Source organism: Lineus longissimus, chromosome 7 (genome assembly GCF_910592395.1).
Source record: "Lineus longissimus chromosome 7, tnLinLong1.2, whole genome shotgun sequence".
In the NCBI taxonomy this organism is placed as follows: Eukaryota; Metazoa; Nemertea; class Pilidiophora; order Heteronemertea; family Lineidae; genus Lineus; species Lineus longissimus.
Genome location: NC_088314.1, coordinates 4,141,961 through 4,164,090, shown reverse-complemented (window position 1 = coordinate 4,164,090; position 22,130 = coordinate 4,141,961). Strand labels below are relative to the sequence as shown.

The following is a 22,130-nucleotide window of genomic DNA, read 5'->3' as shown; positions in this document are numbered from 1 at the left end:
CATATAATTAACCAAGTATAGCTTTTACTCAACAAATGTCTCTATTTCGGAAATTACGGCTAACTTGTTTTCAAATTATGGCTAACACGTTTTCAAAAAAATTGAAAAATGTTTCATAAAAGAGGTGGAATACTGCTAGACATTTTGAAACTTTGTCATTCACGTGAGCCCACTAGAGTGAGTTTCGAAGTATAATGCGCTAATCAGCCGACGATTGAAACCAAGGCCTACAATTGCTGTCATATTTCAGGGTTGCGGTGAGGCATCAATAATAGTTCCTCGAACACTACCTAAAGTCAACGAACAGAGTCTAGGCTATTGTGATTCATTATGCCACACTCCATTGGGTAGCTTGGAATGGGCTTGCGTTGGGGAAAACCCCTTGACAAAAGATCGACCTTATGAATGGGACAATCGAAACGATTAATGGGACTTATGTAACTGATTTGGGACTGTTTGTGTTGATGTGTATTGGCTGGAACAGGCAGTCCAAGGCTTCCAGCAGTGGTGCACGGTGCTGTGTGTACTACGACATGTCGTCGACGAAGAAGGCTGTGTGTGGATACGCTTGGAATCTGTTGTGTGCTGGTTTATCTTGGCATTGCTGCAATCTGATCTTGTTGTGTGCAAGAGCCTTTAGACTAGCTGTGTGCTGGTCTATCTTGGCATTGCTGCAATCGGATCTTGTTGTGTGCAAGGGCCTTTCGACTAGCTGTGTGCTGGTCTATCTTGGCATTCCTGCAATCGGATCTTGTTTTGCTCGGGGGCGTTTCAGACCAGCTTTGTGCTGGTCTGTCTTGGCATTGCTGCCACCGGATCTCTTTGGCTTGTCTATCTTGGCTTTGCCACCATTGGATCTTTTTGCCTGCGGCGACGTTTAGAATTAGCTGTGTGCTGGTCTATCTTGGCATTCCTGCAATCGGGTCTTGTTTTGCTCGGGGGCGTTTTAGACCAGCTTTGTGCTGGTCTGTCTTGGCATTGCTGCCACCGGATCTTTTCGACTTGTCTATCTTGGCTTTGCTGCCACCGGATCTTTTTGCCTGCGGGGACGTTTAGAACTGGGTGTGTGATAGTCTATCTTGGCATTGCTGCCAGCGAATCTTGTCGTGCGCGAGGGCGTTTCAGACCAGCTTTTCTCTGGTCTGTCTTGGCATTGCTGCCACCGGATCTCTTTGTGTGCGAGGACTTTAAAGACTAGCTGTGAAGCGGTATTGGCATTGCTGCCACCGAATCCTGCTGTGTGTGAGGACTTGGAGGTCCAGCTGTGTGGTGGTCTATCTATTTTGGCATTTCTGCCACCGAATCCGGCTTTGTGCGAGGACGTTTTGGATTAGCTGAGTGCTGGTCGATCTTGGCATTGCTGCCGCTGTTTGGAGAGTGTCCGACTGTTTGTCGAAGTACCGCCGGTAACGGGTGTCGTCTTTATACGACATTTCGTGGAGTTCGGTAGAAATTGTGTCGTTGTCGAGGCACGCTGTGTGCTTTCTGCCTGCTCTTGTTTTATAGCCTGCTGAAGTCGCTAAAGTGAGATTCTACACCGGGAGAACTGTAATGTTTCGGTAGGACCGACGGAACTTATTGATTTGAACTGCTATAAATTTTATATATATTGTTTTTTAATGTACCATTTGTTTGTTCTAAAATAAATATTTTATTTAAATATCATTCTCAGCGTTATTTTTATTTTTGTGTAACCCGTGTCTACTATAGCCCCAAATCTAGCTCCGCACACTATTGCTGTGACGATGTCGGGCCCGGCTGTTCTAAAAGTAGCTTGGCCACCAACTTTACGCTATAACTTCAACGTTGCGTTATCCTTTTCAGTTAAGTCCAACAATTGACTTCCAATTAGACTCAACTGAACAAGATCAGGTTATAAACTGGCTAACATGTTTTGAACAACTGGACCCAGATTCACTGGTGAAATGAGCATTGAGTTTGAACCGTCTGGTAAGTGATCAAACAAATTTACAATGAAAAATTAGCTGGCCATTTGGATATAAGAATTGAGTTACTAGTCTGATGGGTTCCGTTAAATGCTTGTCTCCATCAAGCACTGGGATTTCATTTGCTAAAAACGACCTTGGCCCAATTATCATGCGTCGCACCTGATCGTTGGGAATATTTTGCAATTTAGAAAGAATATCTCACGAATTAAAGCGCCTATTGCCTCGGGGTTCTAGTGAGAGTGAATTTGGATTAAACTTTTTGTTATTTGAATAAACAGACAGGAATGTCGTATCCCGGATGCTAATGGAAATACCATATAAAAGCATACGAGATATGTATTCAGAAAATATCGTTAGAATAAGTTGTGTATTTGGACATTTATATTTATATAGCATTGATACAATGACATCGAATTTGTTGTACTGAAAAGCATTGAGTCCAGGCCGAACCAGATCAACGTTTGCAGCAACCGTGTGTCTGGCGTTGTCGCTTGGTCAAAATATACGTAGGTATCGTTTTTTGACCTTTTTCTCAGACAAAGTTTGCATTTAAATTTTCTTTTTCTTCTACCTATTTGTCTTTCATGAACCAATATTCATGTAAGCGAAATCTTCAGTTGAAGAAAGGAACTTGAACGCCGTCAGGAGTCAATTCTAATATTGCAACAGTACTTTACTTTTTACCAGTATACTGTTCTGTAAAGATAATACCATTTTATGTTCATGTTTAACCTTAGAACTCGACCTGCTCATTAACCTTTTAAGCGCATAGGCCTGCATACAGTAACAAAACGTAAGATAACTGAAATCCGCTCACTTTTGCACTTATACCCAGCTGGTCTTTTCTAAAATCAACTTTGAAACTAATCTGAAAATGTCACCAGTCAGATTTAGTCTTGAAAGGCGTAGTACATGCCCTGGTGCCCCCACAAGGTCAAGATCGCGAAATTACTCCGTTTTTCCTTTTGACGAATGTTATGATAAAGCCAAGTAAAGCCCCTGTAACAACATGTATATCGATGTGTCACTTATATTCATAATAAACTCTAGTACATAACGTGTACGGAACTAATATAAAATGTTCAATATCGTCCTCAAAGAATTTACACATTTTCGCAGATCCGTCATTTAAGGAGGATCTGCAAAACGGTTGCAGCGGCTGAGAATGGAACCATCTACAATACGACCGATCTTTTTTCTTGGCACACTCCTAGGAATGGCAACACAAGGTAATCAGTATATTTTGATACTTCGTCTTTGGTCATAACTGCCCCTCACCAACTCCTGGAGTTGGTGAGGGGCATCCTACTATCGGAAATCATTGAATAAGGCAGCTCTGCTTCCCTTTCAGCTTTGGGCGAGGTTTGCTCCAGCTACTGCAACGCAACCTACCACTGGCAGCCAGCGGTAGATTGCAAGCCGTACGGTCTATGCTGCGGATTCGCCAACAAGCGATACTGCTGCGTTGACTACCGAGACCAACTGAAACCAACCACGGATCTCACACCAGCGGACTGCAAGGTGCAGCATCGAAAAGAGATACTTCGGCAACAGTTCCTAAAGATGATGAGAGGAACAGCTTCGATATCGTCGAAATCATGTGTCACAGCACTATTACCTTGGTGAGAATTCCCTTTGTAGCGCGCAGATATATTTAGCTTTTTAGAATTCCCAGCTTTTAAGAGACTAAACAGGCGATCAAGTGGATTGTTTACCGCATCGGACAACTTCGCCTTATCTTACAGCAGTGTGCATTTAATAGCAGTAAATGTAATGTTTCCGTCTTTCTCTCTTATTTGACTTTTTTGGCCTCTTGGGTTTCTCTTAGTCAATATACTGCTTCTTCTATCAGCCTTTATTTTTAGGACTCTTTAGGAACGCTGACAAATATGTCGCTGTCATCCATCGACGTATGTTAGAAGTATATCTGTCTGGTTAGCACTTCACCGGTAATCAACCATATATATCTACAGAGACAGCTTATAAAATAACATCATGTGTATCATTTTATGGATTTCTTCGCTAGAAGTAATGGCTTTCTTACGAAAAAGCTAATACAAGTCTATGTAATCAATGTAGTTAACGCTATATGGCCTTGAAACATATGCATGGCCTAAAGGATTGAATCTTCTTTATTTGCAGGCTTGCAGTCATCATTTCTATTCCCGAATTATGCAATAGTATAATGGAAAGGTGGATACGAATGGAACATTTAATTCTAGAGATGATGTCTTCACGATAACTGACATAAACTGTCCATTTAAAAAGCTGAGGACTGCTGTGCAAAGTGAAACATCCATCATTTCGATTTTCTAACACATGCAATTGAACAGCCAACACAGGCCACTGATTCATCGCCCAAAAAGGGGTAAAAACTTTCGGATTAAATCTGCGTCATTCCCGCAGCCATCCAATGATTGGCAAGCGGAATTTATATAGGTTGGGATAAATGAAAGAAAAAGCACTAGACCTGCAGATGGACGTTTTTTCAAACGCAATCATCGCCTAATTAGGCAAACACCCAGCTTTTAAATGCTGAAAGAAATGTTGGCCCCAGCATATTTTACAACTTTATTTATCTGCGGCAGATGGTGCATTGAACTATGATTACATGTAGATGTTTGGAAGATTTTTCGGGAAAGTATATCCTTTCTTCAGACACAAAACTACTTTATTTCGTCTCACACTCTATTGGGTTAAACAACGATACATGTTCTATTGTTTAAGGTAGTATACTCCTCACGTAATACATGTAGCTATACCAGAAACAATTTTCAAAGATTTCACCGAGCTAAGAAAAGTTTTTCAACAGTTATTCAGTCCAAAATAAACTCGTCGGCTGAAATTGACTTTTAATTTCTATATTTTCGGCACAGTATTCCAACAAGAAGCAGGACGACTAGTCCGGCGGAGCACCTCTGAATGGCACGAGGGCATCATAAATTCTAGTAGTTACTCAACACTGCGGGGCTGCGGGTGGACATTTTCACTGAAGCATCAGGGGCAATTACTTCCATTTTTCTATGCTTATACGGGCATTCATTTAAAAATATTCTACAATGTAATGGCTCACCCTAACTCGTCAGTCAACGACCTAAAAGAATATAACAACCAACCTATGACAGATCGCTTGAGGCAGAGATAAATAAGTCGATCGCCCGAGATATCGTACCTCGATCGCTCGAGACAATAATATCCATCGGTCGAGATATTTCGGGTAAATTCTGACCAAGCACTACTTCACCGACCAAAATATACCCACAACCATAAACCCATGACCACTACGAACTACACATCCCCCATACTGAACGGTGTTGACTGCGTAGCCTCCGCACTTCTCCAGAAGCTGATCTATGTCAATACATTGAGGGTCAAAATACCCAACCGAAAATATCCAAAGTATTAAATCGAAACATGATGTATGACGTCCCAGCTCGTTCCAGTGCAGTGATGTTCGTTCGGTCAACCCAACTCGATGAGGTCCCGTCGGGCCACCTGTGACCCTTTGATTTGGGTCACACGATAATTGAGGAAGTTCAATTTCACTCGAGGGATGGTCGTCTCATGTTACAGTACAAGATTGAGGTCTTGTTCATTCTGTGAGTGGTTGATGATACCTAGCGGTGTATGATACGGCGCCCTGGAAATAGTAAGCTCAAACAGCCAACCACTTGAGCAGTTGTGGTACCTTTCAAAGCAGCACGTGGCGCTCGAGATTCGGGCCAGGTGAGTCAATACCGGTTCTTCAGTAATAAACAGAGAGCCGATTAGTGGCGAGTTGGACGGCTGAGAGATGGGGAGAAGCATTGCAAAGCCCTGCTTCTCAGTTTCGTCTTTATACGACACCGTACTGTACATGCATAGACCTAATCGAAGATGGATTCGCTACTAAATTGCGCTCAACCGCCTTGTCAAAAATAGAAACCGTCCTTCAGTGTCAAGTTCCTACACCAATTTCCCCTTTTCTTGGCCGTTTGGCTATGCGGAATTTACTGTCATGCCCGAATAAAGATAATGTTTCACGTGTTGTCTCATGGGCAGCAGCTGTAGCCATATGGTCGTAAACTTTGACCTTCTATTCTAATTGCCAGGACTGCGTCCGCCTCGCTCGGTATGCAGTGCTGCAGCTATTTTTGGTAAAAACAAAGAATGGCGTTACCATAGTACCCAATTTAACGCATCGGTGATTAACAATGTTGCTTACGTGCCCTTATGGCGACTCGATGTATGTCCATGACAGTATATATGTTTAGAGACGAAATAATGGAGAATCAAGTTACGCAATCCTCAGTGACATCCACACAAACAATGTCACATCTGTTCCAGGAATCCGGGAAGGAGTGGTCCACTCTTCTCGGGGGTTAGAGCTGCAACCGCCAGGCATGCACAGCTAGGCATGCTCACCTGAACTCCCTCAGATAGCTGGCATAGCACAAATCTACCCAGCGGAGCGCGCCATGGCAACTGCGCCCATAGATCCAAAATCAATAGTTTCTATATAAAGATCCCGAAGAAACAGCTAGCATTGGATCGGCTATCGAGAAATTGACTCGCGTGAACCGGCATCGATAATCCCTTGTCTGAGTGGTGCCGTCTACGTGGAGCGAGGTTGGGAATTCCTCGTTCATCAGTTAACGTCAAGAAGTCGAAAATGGCGCTCACAGCGACGCTGTGTTTCGCGTTTTGCGGAATATTTTTTGGAATAATATCTAATCTGATGGCTTTTCCTTCGAATCCTGTCGAGTGAGTATCATTTATTTTCATATTTCTATCCAATGGAAATGTTTAATCGGTGATTTTATGTGTTGTTGTCGACTCTTATTGCCATGTGTGTTTCACTTCAAATCTTGTATCCTGTTGGTATGCTGTATAATCTATGAAGCTATAGGAACAGTTATGTAAGTATGGGTTATATTGAGCGATATAGGGAATTCGATATCTGACCATACCAGACTAGCCTGGGTATAGATGGTTCATTTGTATATATAATGGAGTTTTTCACTTCATAAGTTTTGTCAAACGGGAGATAGATATCGTCTCCTTGGTCTCCTTCCTTGACAGCATATTATGATGGGTCACTATAACCATTGTTGTGTATAAGGAACGAAATAAATTGTAAGATAATCATAGAAAAATCTTTAAAATTCTTTTCTGTCCGAAAAATGAGGTAAAGCTGACATCTGATCCCTTCGATAACGGAATTGTCTCTAGTCAAGGTGAGAAATCATTACAATTTCTGTGAATTGGGAACATCTTTTGAGATACTGACAACATTTAAATATTCTTCACTTCGCTGATCATCCTTTGTTTTGGCTAAAAATGGCCGAAAAGTTAGGTGTTTTGAAAAAACTTTCATTTCTAAGAGTGTATATGAAATCTTTTTTTTCTTCAAATCCCGATCCAGAGCCAATATTACCTCATCTGCTGGTGATATCTACAGTGCTTAGCCTTGTACTGTGATCGATGTGGGCCTAATTGTCCAGTTCATATTGACTGTATTGGCATTGTGTGGTATCGGGTACATGTACCTGCATGTCCTCTCATTTATGTCAACAGCACATGGCCATCATAATGCTTTGTACATATATGTATACATTTTGACATTATGACATCTGGTAAATTGAAATAGGCCGAATAATTCTGTTCCAACACGTGTATGAGTTGTATCAAGCAGATTTTGATAAAAACTTTATCATGTTTTTAATGATTTCCCGTATAATTAACTTGTTGGGTGACCCTACTCGTTACGATGTGCTGGTTAGTTGGCGTAATGGCGCGCTGTGAACTTTCCATTCATTCCGGTAATGACAATAATGCAGTCAATGCCTATCGTGAGGCATCTGATTGAAAAGACAGAAAGGCTGTAATGTGGCCTACAATAGAAAATATCAATCGTTCTGTTACCGAGTGGAAGCAGCTTCCTTGACAAAAGCTTTGTCTGAAGAGCTATTGATCAGATCTGGAAAAGTTCCGTGAAAAGCAAGGAACAGTATCTGCCTCCGACTCCTTTACTTCAGCAAGTTATATTGGCCACCTAACAATCAGTGCTGATATTCAAGCTCAAGCAGAATCTATAATAACACAAAATGGGTAAAAGGGGGTTAAAACTTGGTAGGTTAGCCGAGGTATACACATAGCTCGTTGTAAGTGCATTCTCACATAGCACATGCGAAAGCTGCTAATACCTGCAGGCATATACCTTCATATGTTTGCCTAGCTCAGCTAAAAATACTCATCCAGGTGGGTAAGATATAAAAGTCATATTTTGATATTTCGTTTATACCTTCTGATGTCTCGGCTAATATATTTTAGATTTCTTGATTGGTTCACGTAATACGCCTAATACACTCTCACAAAGATTTCGTTTTTTTTAGAAAGATACAAATGCCCGCAGTGGGAGGATGTCTGAATCCTGGTTGTCAAGTACATTATCTGTGTTGTCACAGCACTTCGTGTGCGTGCACACTGCCAGTGGATCTCACATGAAAGGGATGGTATTAAGCCTTAATTGGTCTCAATTAATCCCTAATTGCTGTGAAATAATTCTTGGTTAGATTCGTTTGGTAATAATCATATCATAATTAAGGTAATGAATTGATGGTTATGGCTATCACAAAGGAAGTCCACGTATAAATGCCAACGTCGTTAAACTAAACGATTTTATTACGCCATCACACCCAGGTTACTGGCTGGACTACATAAGACAAGATTACCGTTTCAATTTTGTTAATAAAATATACCTTGTGATATGGCATTGCGCAGGCAAGGGGACCTTAAAAGGACAAGTAATGTTTGCACCATTATACTTATTTGAATGCCATGTTTACGGGCAAATATCTGAATTTAACTTTAATATAAGGTAGTAGGTGGTACAGTCCTATCCCCGGTTCTATGCCTGCAGGAGCAGTAATTGTACTGTTCCACCTAACCTTAATAATGATATTGATATTACGCAGCCACAGTCGCTGACAGACACTCTCCATTGCAATCTTACTAATGCACCCTGCATGACCTGTGAATCATTTATTTGCGTGCCGGATAACTGCATTCTGTAAAGGCCTATTGTGAAAGCATAATACAACAAAATGTATAAACTTGTCTGGTGTGCAGTTGGTGTATTAGTAATGGAAAATCTAGAATTGCATTGCAACAGACGTTTATCTCAAGCCATCTGTGTCAAGTGCTGTGAAATTACCATTTATTTTGTGTCATTATTTTGAAACACACGCCTGAGTACGATGCAAAAATGAAGTCATTTCTAATCACACTACAGTGCCTATTCGCCTCCGTGCGCCTCCTCATGTAGCAGCAGACTAATATATAAATGCTGATCACTTCTATGACTAATAATGATTTTCCCAAGTGTTGTGAGGTGGTTTTGGACTCATGTCTTGCAAATTTTAGATAGGTAAACAGTAATATTCAGTTTTGGTAAGATCTTCATTGTAGTCTGAAGCCGTGGCTGTGAATTGATTGATCGTTGATCTTGCTCGAAGGCTACATATGTAGGCTACATATGATTAACTGGAAATGGTGGTTCGCATTCCGATTAATCTTATCATATAACCATGCATCAAATCTTTGTCTTGCAGAAGCACACAATATGAGCGTTTATTTGTCCCGAAATGGTTCAGTTGGAGAACGATGTGTCGCGCAGCAGATTCATTTGAAGTCTGTCTCTCTCGATGGAGTGATAAATTTCGAAAAAGCAATAAACATTTGATGAACTGTTTGTAGTTTATCTGAATCATTCCTTACGGGATTGCTCCACTCACAACTGACTCCATGGAACATATCACTATGTACTGAACAGAGACGAGTGGTGTTCTAAGGAATGGCATTTGAGAAATGATGTTGTTGCAGAGGTGAACAAATCCGCCTTATTATTTTAGGCAATCACCTTACAGCACAGCCAGCCATCTTGCCCCAATGAGTTCAACCCTCACCTTCATACAAACAGGCAGTCCCTTGGTATATAGCACGTTAAAAAGTGTTTGCGATCTCAGTCGGAGGCTTGTGCGTCATCAGCGCAGCACTGAGGCTTTTACTAGGATTTCATTAAGACCTTCTTACCTTGGATTTGCTTTCGAAAATATCGGTTTAGCAAATTTAGGGGAAGCCTATGCGAATGATGAAGTCGACCTCTATTGTAACCTGTTACACAACCAGCAGCTCAGCAGACAAGGTTTGACGATTTGTTGTCATCCTCGAATTGACCTGAGTATCAAAGTGGTTAAATTCAGCCAATTTGTTCTGAACCCAGGTCCACCTCTCTGGTCACTTATGCTATTAGCTGCTTGGCAGACCAAGTTACTGCTCGGTTGCTATCTTGGAGTCGGCCAGAAGGCCGAAAAGACTAAAAGTCCGAAGACAGTCAGAAGTCAGTGCCTTTTTATTAAAGATACCAATTAGGCTGCAGATGATAGATGGATTGAATAGATCTTTTGTAAGAATTCCTTAGATTGCATCCGTGCTCCATGGCGGACATATAAGAAATGCGCCATGCAACAAGGCAATCGTGCTTTTTGTGGATTGATTATTCGCTCTGTAGCTGTACTGAAATTGTCTTCTGGTGTAAGCGAAGTAAATAGTGCGATCGGATGTTGGAAAGAGTGCTGTGCTGAAACCGGTCGCGACATCTTTTCAGGTACTAATTGGGCAGTGCCAGTCTTCTTTGTTTATTTTCTAATCTAAAATTTATCCCTCTCAACCTCGGGTTAGTGGCTCCTATTTAGTATTGAGAATAAGTCTGCGGTGCATACGATACCAGAGCAGGATTGCACGTGCACCATTGCACGTTTTCCTTTGTAACAGAGTGTCTTCGGTCCCGAGAAGTATCACTGACAGCTCTGGCTATTCGTTTAATGCTACAACTATATAGCACCACCTTTGAGCAAAAAATGACATTTATTTAACGACCCCTACATGTGCTAAAGGTCATAAATTCTCCATAAACTAATTATTTTATCGCCAAGCATAAATTCACCAACCACATACCGAGATGCACACTATTCCAAGCAACATTGCTGCCAGGGCTTACACGATTAATTCGCTAATCAATACACTTGGAATATTCCTCGCCACAAGTCCATATTGATCTAATTTCAAATTCATCACATATCTATCAATCCTTTAGTCGATATTGGCAGGAAAGGCAGGCAATTAATGGATGAGCCGAATCATGGCCAGTTATAGAATATCACTGGAATTCGCCCGGCACTACAGTACACGTATATGCATTCGAAAAAAAAAGGTAAGAAAATTGGTTTGAGGAAAAACTGCATATAGATAAGTTTCCGCTGACTGGAATTCGCCCCGATATGCAAATAGGCTGGCTGCTCCATTTCTGCGAAACACTGATAAGAAAATTGGTTGGATGAAAAACTGTTGACAAATTCCCTCCAAACAGGGACTGGCACTGCTTCCCAATACTGACACACCAAGTTTCATTATAACTAAACCGACGTGATGGTTCTTCCGCCATTAACCTGTCTGCTATAGCCTCTAATGCCCTTGACCAATATTGGCTGTCCCCCGTCATTAGATGTCAATTGATCAAGCGATTGTGTCTCGAGGAGAGCCAAGATGGCCGCAAATGAAGGGAGGTATCTTGGTTAGAGCGCTTGGAGCAAAATGTAAAAGTTCCAATCATCGCTTGCGCACATTCTGTACCTCATATCTCCAGCTCTCGCCAAAATGGCCTCCAAGGAATGAAAGGAGCTTTATTAACGCTTGAAGTAGCCTGAAGCAAAATGCAAAACTTTCTAATCATCGACGCCACCGATTTTTCTGACCTGCCCCTTAAGTCATCCAATTCATGAAAGGGAAAGAAGCCTCATATTTACAGAAAGCTAATCACACAGGTTTGCCATGTTTACCCACAAGCCGGATCTTCCCAACCCTCAATTTAACAGAGCTCCTTTGATGGGCGTTTGCACACTGTAGACAAACCGCTAATGATACGCTATTCTGTATCGATCCTTTTCAGGACGTGTTTAATGTGTCTTCGATCCACGATTAAACACTATATAAACTGTCTGTTTACAATGGTTTACTTCAAGGTGATTGACCCTTGAATCAATTTGTTTCTATCCTTGGGTTAGTGAAAATCGATCGAGTGAGCTCATCAGTCCATCCGGTCCAAATCTCGTTCAGAGCATTCTATCTTTGTCTGAATCAACATGGCCGAATAAAAATTATTACATTTCAATGCATCCTCTTGGCGAATTTAATAATTTTGAAATGAAGCGTTGAACGCCAGGCTGTGCCTTTATTATATTAGTCAAGACTGAAGCCAGCAACCAGCGTTGACACGTTCAAGGGATTCTGGTTTGGTATTGCATTTGAAGAAGAAATCGATTGAAATTTGATTCTGTTCGGTTGAAAAAGTGGTTCATTATTCCAAGAGCGTTTGCCATGAAATGATTATTACCAAGGAATTAACTTTTCAAATTAAATAGAGGCGTTTTCGCAATAAGCAGATATTCGCTGACGCCAGAAGTTTCTGTCATTAAATGATGATAACGGTGTGCTGTATCACAGCATGAATGAAGACGGCAGATACACTCTGTGCTTATTTTGCTGCGCCTTTAGCCTTTAGCTGACTTAAGTTTGAATTAATTCATATATCTATCCGTGCACAATGGCTTACAGTTATTAGTCGTGTAGGATACTGGCTAATCCGAAAATGCAATGAGCCCAAAATCTGATTATACCCAGAAAATGCAAGAAGCTCTATATTGAATGTGATTCTGGGAAGAGTAATAGTCGACGCGAGCCTGATTTTGGGCAGTCGATATTATCGATTCTAAGTTGATTGGGCTGATGGGCCAATCAGTATGCTGTCTCTGCTGTGACAGGCTAATTGAGAACAAGGATTCGATTACCCAAATAGCCTTATCCTGTTAAGCCTTGTGGGTGTGAGGGCTAATTTGAACCCAGGATTAGTAATCGTACCGGGTAGCTGCTCAATAAGTTATGGTTGTGACATATTTTTTTACTAGCTACATGTATTCTGCAACTTCCTGACTGTAGATTGTAGACGCCGACGGCCAAGCATTAAATCACACTGTCTGGTACCATAGTATCATAATGTACATGTGATATTGATCCTAAGTGTTTAATGGTTGATTTGTAGCTTTGGTCATCCTCTGCCGCAATCATTAAAACACAATAACCCAGCTGCCACCAATGCTCAGACTTGTTTAGTGCACAGAAGTAGGCCAGGTGTAGGCCACAAGTTGGGCAGTGTCAGCTCATGCCATGAGGTCTGCATCCTGACATGACCAGTGATTTTCAATATACTCCTCCTCTCGATATTTCAAACGAGTGCTGGCCAGGAGTAGAACAGTGCTTCTTCATGGCAGTGTTGCTTTGGGATGAAGGTCAAAAGAAGGCCAATGTTATTTCATTCTCTGATATGCAGGCCGAAAGTAGGTCAATGCTTCCCAATGATGATATTTCCTGATGCTTTGGGCAGTGGTCTTTTATTCTTTGGAATGCAGGGCAACAGCAGGACAATGCGAGCTTAACTTCTTATGTGATGTACCAAAAGAACTGTGTTATCTTATGCTTTGGGATGCAGTAGTAGGACAATGCTATGCCAATCTGGTGACAGGCCCGGAATTCAGGTCAGAAGTAGGACAATGTTATCCCATTCTGTGAGACTCCGACAAACAGTAGGCCAATGTCTCACCACACGGTCAGCTAGATTTACAAATCATTAAACTATTTGGGCTGTTACGACCCACTTTCGATCATTTAGCTGTCCCAGATACTTGGATGAGCTTGATAATTAGGCACAGTAGCCATCACATCGCCAAGGAGACCGTGACAAAAAGAATGAATTTACCACTCCATACAATGTGTAAATTGAGCCCTCGGGTCTTCTGTTACTAAGCAATTCTCATTAGCATTACATACATCGGGGCCATAAATCTACACGCCGAATGCAATTAAAAAACCCAAGAGCCTCGAATCTTTAGATGATGAAAGATAGACTTATCAGGATATCAAATGCTTTTAGTATTGTCCACATATTGTCCACAGTTGATATATCGCAACACGATTAGTGCTTGAGGGTGGGTTCATACTAATAATGCAATGTGGGTACATAGCGCGGATTATCTAAGTATGTAAACTGGCTTGTTTGTATCAGATTGATCTGTAAGTGGCAAATATTTCCTCAAGGATAGCACCTGTACTCCTTGTGCATGATAACACCATGTTACAGTCACATACTAATCGCCAAGTGTTGTTGATAAAGCCAATAATGTCAACACCAAATATTGTTTACCGAGCTGATAATGTCCTCGTTGACACTCGGTTCAACATTCAACAATTTTCCCTATCTTCGGCATTGTTCGGTAGTTGCTGGGAGTTTATTAGGTTGATAACATTAACAATGCTAACATCAGAAGCAAAGCAAATTGTTCTTCATCAGCACTTCTGTCCAATAGGTTACCCTTTCACCGCCTGAGAGAGAGGAATGTCCATTCTCAACTTTACCTAAGATGTCCAACCCCCACCCTACCTACCAGGCAGCACTTCTGTGAGAGTGTAGGCGTATTGCTGAAAATGCTGTAATCTCAAAACCTTGTGAGTCAACAAAATCCATTCTTTCCATACGGCCACCATGATTTAAATTATCATTTCATTATTATACTTACTTTCAACAACAGCGCTATCTTTACAAGTAAAAAGTCGAAATGACTTTACTTTTACTGCTTTTCATCATGTTCATACCGCTTAACGATACACCAGAGCGCTATTTCTACAGGTGAAGAGGATTTTACTTGGTAATCTTAGAAGTACACCGTTCTCTACTGCATTTCTTACATCCCAGTATCTTATTATCCAGTCCAATTCAACAATGGCTTTAAAAACGATCTCGTGTAATCTGTATTCTAAACTGTCACGGATATCTTATGCATTTTTCATAGGGTACACTTCGAATGATTACATTTTGTGTCCTGCATGGGGGCTTACACTGAAATTGGATAAAACATTTCCAAGATTGGATTCGATTGTCCTGGTCGATCCAATATATCAAATGGGAAGTGGTCTTCCCATTAGTGCTCTCTATTTTAGAAGATAATCGATGTCCTTTTCTCGGGGTCATTGTACCCTTTTTGGTATGAATCTGAATAGACAATTTGCATATTTTGTTTAAACAATGGAATGCCTTGTTAACCACGATAAGGAAAAGAAGAAGATGAGAGGAAAATACCTGCACCAAATTTGAAAATTACAGTTTTTCGCAATGACCCAATACCCTTACGTTTATTTGAAAAATTTAAGAGGAACCACTCTCGGGATGGGAAAAATCGTCTTACAGGACGTTAGTCAGAAATCGGTTTATTTTCAGTTCCAAGATTACGTTGATATGATTAATAGAAACAAATGAGCCAGAAACTTGCTATCAGCTTCAGATATATATCAAGTCACGCCTCCGATGTGTAAATACATGTGCATGGGGGAAACTATCGATCCTCATCCTTTTGACCAATTACTCACATGAAGAAAGCGCTGAACACAAACAAGCAAATACTTTTATTACGAAAATGCATCAGAAAATGTGAAAGCTTCCGCACCTAAAACGCCCGCATCAAAATAATTTACCAGAGAACTGCATCCTCGCTGATGCATACTGCATGTCAACACCATCTGTTCCGAAGCGATACCTTTATCGCACACAAACTAACAGCGACAGTCTCTTTTCCACTTGAGAAACTCGGGCCATAAAACAACTTGTGGACGTGTCTTGCAAGCTGATGCTTCCGAGTGAAAAATAAAAGTGATGGTTCTAATGTGTGAAGTGCAATGTTAGGAGATTATAAATTTGGGGTATGGACACGGTGGTGGCTTCTCATTAGTAGATAATGAGTGGAAGTGACCAGCTACCTTTCTTGTATGAATGCTTCGAAGTTATAGACAGTGAGTGCAAGTGACCAGCTGCCTTTCTTGTATAAATGCTTCGAAGTTATAGACAGTGAGTGCAAGTGACCAGCTGCCTTTCTTGTATGAATGCTTCGAAGTTATAGACAGTGAGTGCAAGTGACCAGCTGCCTTTCTTGTATGAATGCTTCCAAGTTATAGAAAGCGAGTGCAAGTGATCAGCTGTCTTTCTTGTATAAATATTTCAAAGTAATAGACGGGGAGTGCAAAGGCCCAGTGGCCTTTTATTGTATGAATGCTTGTAAGTTATAGACAGTGAGTGCAAGTGACCTATTGCCTTTCCTGTAGGAAGGCTACTAGTTTGCAAAAGTTAGTGCAAATAACTTAATCATCATTTGAATGTTTAAATCGGTAACTGTCTCACTTTCACATCACATCAACAGGGCTAATCTAGTCAGACACGTTGCTACAATTTCCATAAAGTTGGTATTAAATTGTGGTATCACCCACTCGAATTCTATTGATCGACAATGAAAGTCGTCAACCAATTTCCCAATTATCAGTTTGGCCATATATCAACTGATTACTGGCGCTCTTACTTGATGAACGCTGGTATTTTTTTTCAGCACGGGCCAAAAAACCATGATCTCTCGGTTAGGAGGCGTTTTTTTTCTTCTTATTTGGACTGCGAGCAACTACTGGTCGAATGCTAAAATACAATGGGGAGGAGGAACTAGCCAACTGCTATCGTTTTCATTTCTCTCAGTCGAAACTTGTGAAGAAGACTCGATGGAAGGGTTAGACTTGGTCCTCACGGGGGCCTTGGTCGATTGGATTCTTTTGCTGAATCGACACTTCTTCTCGTCTGTTGGGCAGACATGTTCTCCGGAGATGTTCTCAGGGTGTAGTCATTGTCATGAATGTCACGCCATTAGATAATAAGGTTATTTCCTTCCATATTATGGGATACGATTCAGTTTAGTAAGCGTCAGTGAACAATTAATCAGTTAACAGTAAAACGCTTCGAATTTGAGTGGCCAATGCAGCTCATTTAATTGACACGGTGGCAATATAGAAGGCTTCATAGCCTCTTGGTTATGATAGAGGTATTATTGGGCTTTTCTTACTCAACTTGGTGCTTCAGCCAATGTCTCCTACGACCTCTCCGATTACACGAGTAGGATATTCATATAAACTGAGGTTGCTCTTAAACAATCTCTTGAAGGAGATGGTAAATACTCTCAGACTAATATCCTGTAAACACTCCGATTGGCAGAGATTTGCTCGGAAATCGAGGTATCGACAGGCATTTTTACCCTGGGAGGAAATGTGTATGTCAACTTTGGGGAGTCTGGCCTCCTTAGCTGGCAACTATACTAGGGGAAGGAACACTCCGACCAAAAAACCTGGTTTGGTGTCGCTCGTTAGTCTTGTATGGCAAGACATCTGGTTAAAGATACTCCGAAACCAAACCCAGCAAGTCGGAAGGGACTTACCAATTTGGCGTGGAATTGAAATCGGTTCCTACATCACAAATACAGAATGAGATGCAACAAACGACACTGGATCGTTACATCAGCATCAAGTTCGTACGAGATTCGGTTGAAAACCAAGGGAACTATAAAAATTGATGTCGGCCGATGCATTCTTTGTCTTTGCTATAAATGCAGATCCTTTACCATCCTCCTGGATCCTTGGGAAGGACTAATAATCTTTGTTCGTCTCCGACTGATGAATTTGACACTCCAGAGACAGGAAGAGAGCAAACCTTTGTTTTGCTCTAACAAACTCTCGAGACTGACGGTAAACACTATCAGACTAATATCCTGTACACACTCCGATTAGAATATGGCCGTCCGATTAAATCGCTCCTCCAGTTGAGTTCATTGCTACGGCGAAATGTCTCCGAGATATTCATTCATCAATCATCAGTGCCAGGTAATCTATGAGAGGCACCATCTTCTGAGTAAGCGCCATGGTTCTTTAACCCATTGTGGTCTGTCGTCGTAGTCGTCGTCGTCATCATCAACATTAAGGAGTATAATGAGAACATATTCTGGAAAAACTTCGTGTCTAAGGGTACAAAGTAACCAAGAAACATTGAAGTGAAATTGGGGTGAATAGTCTATGATCGTTTCTGGAGTGAATCATTGAGGTCAGTTGCGAGTACACTTGTGAACGGAGTAAGGAAGATGTCAACCTCATCTTGGCAGTACTTGCCTTGATGGCCCTGCCTTTTAGTCTGACACACGCACCAGCATCAATTTACACTACATCACCGAGCACTGCATAACGTGCAACGATCACTACTTCCTCCTCGTTCTTTCTCGCGACTACCCACACATTGTCCTCGTCTTCATAAATATCTTACCAATTCCACCCGGCCGAGAAAAACTCGAGATATTATTGTTCATCAGCATTACAGTATGTGATCACAGCATGCATTCAATCATGTCGCAACAATAGCGAGGACGGTTAGCGTTCACCCTATCATCGTGTGATCCGGCAATGCTATGCATGGGTAGCCACATTTGCAAGAGGCTATATATTGGTGAGATATCAGCAGCGCTGCCGTTTCCATCTGACATAAAATCAATTCGGATAAGTGAAAACTAGTAATAAGCATTCGAACCCTGTATGGATACATTAACTGTGTGTCCACCGCACATTGATTAGGGTTGGCGTTATAGTCAATTGAGAATAAGTATTTATCTTTATCCATTTTTTGACAAGGGGTAACGTCATCTGGTTCTGTTAAAATTTCTGTATGTCTACTGTCTGTCACAGCCAACTGATCTCTCTCTATCGGGATTCTGAGATCAAAGTTTGCTGAATATGTTCGTGTAAGTTGACATCCAAAGACTGGCGCAAAAGTTAGAGTACTTCAGACCTAGCTTTGGGTTATGATTAGAACTGCAAAGCAAGGAGGCCATTTTCTGTAAGACCCGTGCTTGTCATATCCATCTGATCTCTCTGGTGCAGTTGTGAGATCAAAGCAATGTATTCAAGTACAAACATGACAGACCACGAATTGCTCAAAGCTTGAAGTGCGTCAAACCTCACTTGCGATTACAATTGCAAAGCAAGACGGACAGAGCCCACTATCTGTCGTGGCCAACTGATCAAAGCATCACTGTATTCCATCCAAATCTTGAAAGCCCTGTTTTTCTGTCTCGCGAGCGAGAACCAAATAGCTCATAGTCTAAAGTGCCTCGAACCTGGTTGAAATCTGAATTGCAAAGCTAGATGGATAAGAGCTGTAAGCCCGGCTGGCAGGTAATAACGAAGCAATGCCGGATAACTCGGAGCAAATAGAATAAAAATGGCCGATTTTACCTCGCTGATGATGGCTTGCAGAATGCCTTTAAACAGGTTTTGCAAAGTCCTTTCAAAAATTCAAATTATAGTGGTACACACCATGCAACAAATGTGCAAGAACAAAGAAAAGTTTGTAATGGTCACATGCATATTTATTCCATCTTTGTTGGCAGAAAAACAAGTACGGGTAACCCCTGCAGAAAAAAAAATGTTTGGCTACATCATTATCGTTCTACCCCTGTGAGCAAAGAAGAATCCGGAATGAGGTGTTCGCACATCTCCTGTAACATTAATGAGACTCTTGCCGTTCAAGCAATCGTACTGGACACTAGAAGACTTGATCATTTCTGATCCAGTTGTCAAAGTGGTCATTAACATTGGATGCCAGACATGACTATGATCTTGTTCCTGAATGTCAAGAGTGAGACCAAGCAGGAGGCATTGTCCTCTCGTTACCAATACGTTTCAGCAGTCAAATCATCTTTTCATTACCTGGAATGCTCTGGCAGCCCTGAAACAAGAATACTGTATATACATTGTACTGTCATTGTGAATGATTCTTATCATTCGACAAATAACCATTAAAGAAAAAGAGGTCTGGTGTACAAATGTCAGAAATGAGACCAAGCAAGGGCTTCGTCCATTTGTGACCAATGCGTTTAATAACGTACTTGTCATATTTTCAATCATTGGGAGTGCCGAATCAATAGATACTGGCCTGAAACGTGATTGTACAGTATATCCCTTGTGAGAGATTTCTTATCTTCTGACAAAAAGTATGAAGGAAAGCAGGTTTGATGTTAGAAAATAACAAACATAATATCCACTGTGAGATGTATCAGTTTACGGAACAACTCGAGGAGGTAAAAAGGACAACGAAGTGTGACTCACTGAAGACTGCTACATCCGTCTACACAATCACTGCTTACTTACATTGAAATTGACTCCTTTTGAGATTACTTTCCATGCTAACTAATGTCGGATGGCCAGCGGCTATTGGAAACCATGCTACCTTTGAAGATGTAATGCTCAGAATGACAATACTTTTGTCAAAGCCTTGCGAGACATGAGCAAAATTCTATATCGCCTGACATCCCTGACCAGATGGCTTTGCAACTCTAGATCTGAACTGACCAACGGTGGTTGTTCGGAGGTAGCGCTTAGCGATGCTTTGTTTGAAATGGAGATGGCCGGCAGTTGTACCTTGATATTAAGTATGAAGTTGACACCAGATACCAATATAAATCATCCAACTGTAGGCTACTCTTTCCAACCCCAATCAACAACATTCATGACTGTATCCTTGTATAATAAATCAGTGACATATTTTCAGGCTCTTTGGCTTCAAGAAGCAGTGAGTATTTTGCAAGTGGTTTTCTTAGCTGCCTATTTTAAGCTTTAGATAACTTGCTTCCAGCGCCGTCAGTTTGACTGGATCAAGTCAAACCCGTTCATTCACCGTTCCCAACTCTGCTACTCACCTTGTGCACAATCTCCCCACATGGTCATTCCATTAAGTTCCAGGGACCTCCTCTACATGTAAAACCCGTAGATCACCCTAATTACGTCTGTTCCTTTTCAGACGTCATAGCATTAGATTCAGCATCGAAATTCCATGATTACATGATTTCTTGGCAATCGGCAGAAGGTTTCTTTTGTAGTGTGGTGTGTGTTGATATCCTCCTCCTAGTTACTACAATCAAAAACATCCTTGTCGTATTGCGAATAAATGAAAGGGAAAACAGACTCAACTTAGAGTCAGAAAGTCTACAGAAATGGTCTACAAAACTTTATATTTCATATCAGCATGAACACCAAATCATACCATCAGCCCATTCTTAGAAATAAAGGTTTTTCAAGTTATGGTTTTTCACGGGCTTACAAGTGAACTCTTTTAAGAGGAACCCGTTTAGATCTTTCACAGAGTTGATATCCTTTTCTGTTGTTCTTGGAAATGGTTTTTTTCATTCTGTTTTCCCGGAGAACCTTAAACCACCAAGGTATCACATTCACAACTGCTTTGTCTCAACACTCCTGTAATTATCGTTACAAGAGGGTAGAAGAATAGATTAACTGGCTAGTATTTCGTCCATTCCTTGTAATTAAGATATCAAGGAAAGCCCTCATGGGCTGCGAAATCAATGGTCGTGCAATTGAGCCTCGCACTTGGGAGCTGTGGTCATGATCAGGCTCAGTCAACGCCGTGTTTAGTAGACTCTCTAGTACCATTAATCAACTTAGAAACTACTTTGCTCTGGAGTGTAGTGCTATATATTCGGGAATCCGCAAATGTTGTTATAACAATTTTTCTAAATTGTAATTTAGATGTGATATGATGTGATGCGACAGGTTTTGTGTTTATGGCCGTGATTTTATGCACTATTCTAACTGTTCTCACTGTAGTCGTGGCAACATTATTCAACAAAGCACTATTTTTCATCTGCTGTGATCCTATGTGCAGTTCTGGACCTGTGTGGTTTTGGGCCTGACACTGCATTGATCGACACTCATTTCTTAGAACAAAGAAGAAGGAATAATATTTTCGAGGTTACGGTACATATGTGATCATAGTGATATAACAAACAGCGCCCTTGTCCCAGCGCTGTATTGTGCCATTCCCCAAGTTGAAAGATGAGCGATGTATGCTCTGCCACGACGTGTTTTTTAACCCCCATGGCGCACATTTTTTTCAATCTCTTAATGCACGAGGTTTTTAAAATTGCCTATGGCGTGATGTCTTTTTTAATCTCTTTAATGGGTAACGTTTTTTTTGTAATTCGAGAAGGTGTTAATTGCTCGTGATACACAATGCAGTAATTTCTAGTCATGAACATAACTTTTTTGTTGAAACCGTACCAGAAAAAGAATCTTCTGTTATTAATGCTTGTTGTGCAATACTCTTTGACCTTTAAGTGACGATGCTCAATATCGGTCGTGAACTTTTAAACCACTAAATGGCTCCTGATC

General features: G+C 41.1%; 1 protein-coding gene and 1 long non-coding RNA gene across 9 annotated transcripts in view; both read left to right on the top strand.

The window, feature by feature from the left end:
* The first annotated feature begins 2,357 nt into the window (after window positions 1-2,357).
* Window positions 2,358-4,268, top strand: LOC135491679 (uncharacterized). Its single transcript, XR_010447860.1, has 4 exons — window positions 2,358-2,455; window positions 3,069-3,178; window positions 3,301-3,571; window positions 4,092-4,268. It is a non-coding gene; the product is annotated as an uncharacterized LOC135491679 (long non-coding RNA).
* A 2,255-nt stretch (window positions 4,269-6,523) lies between these two features.
* Window positions 6,524-22,130, top strand: part of LOC135491687 (voltage-dependent calcium channel subunit alpha-2/delta-2-like) — a 92,143-nt gene continuing 76,536 nt past the window's right edge. For 7 of the 8 annotated variants that reach the window (XM_064777701.1, XM_064777699.1, XM_064777694.1 and 4 more), the window contains exons 1-2: window positions 6,524-6,692; window positions 20,497-20,517. In XM_064777701.1, coding sequence (XP_064633771.1) covers window positions 6,601-6,692; window positions 20,497-20,517 — 113 coding nt within the window. In that variant the 5' untranslated portion in view covers window positions 6,524-6,600. The remainder of the gene's footprint in view (window positions 6,693-20,496; window positions 20,518-22,130) is intronic. The other variant, XM_064777697.1, reaches the window with a different exon arrangement.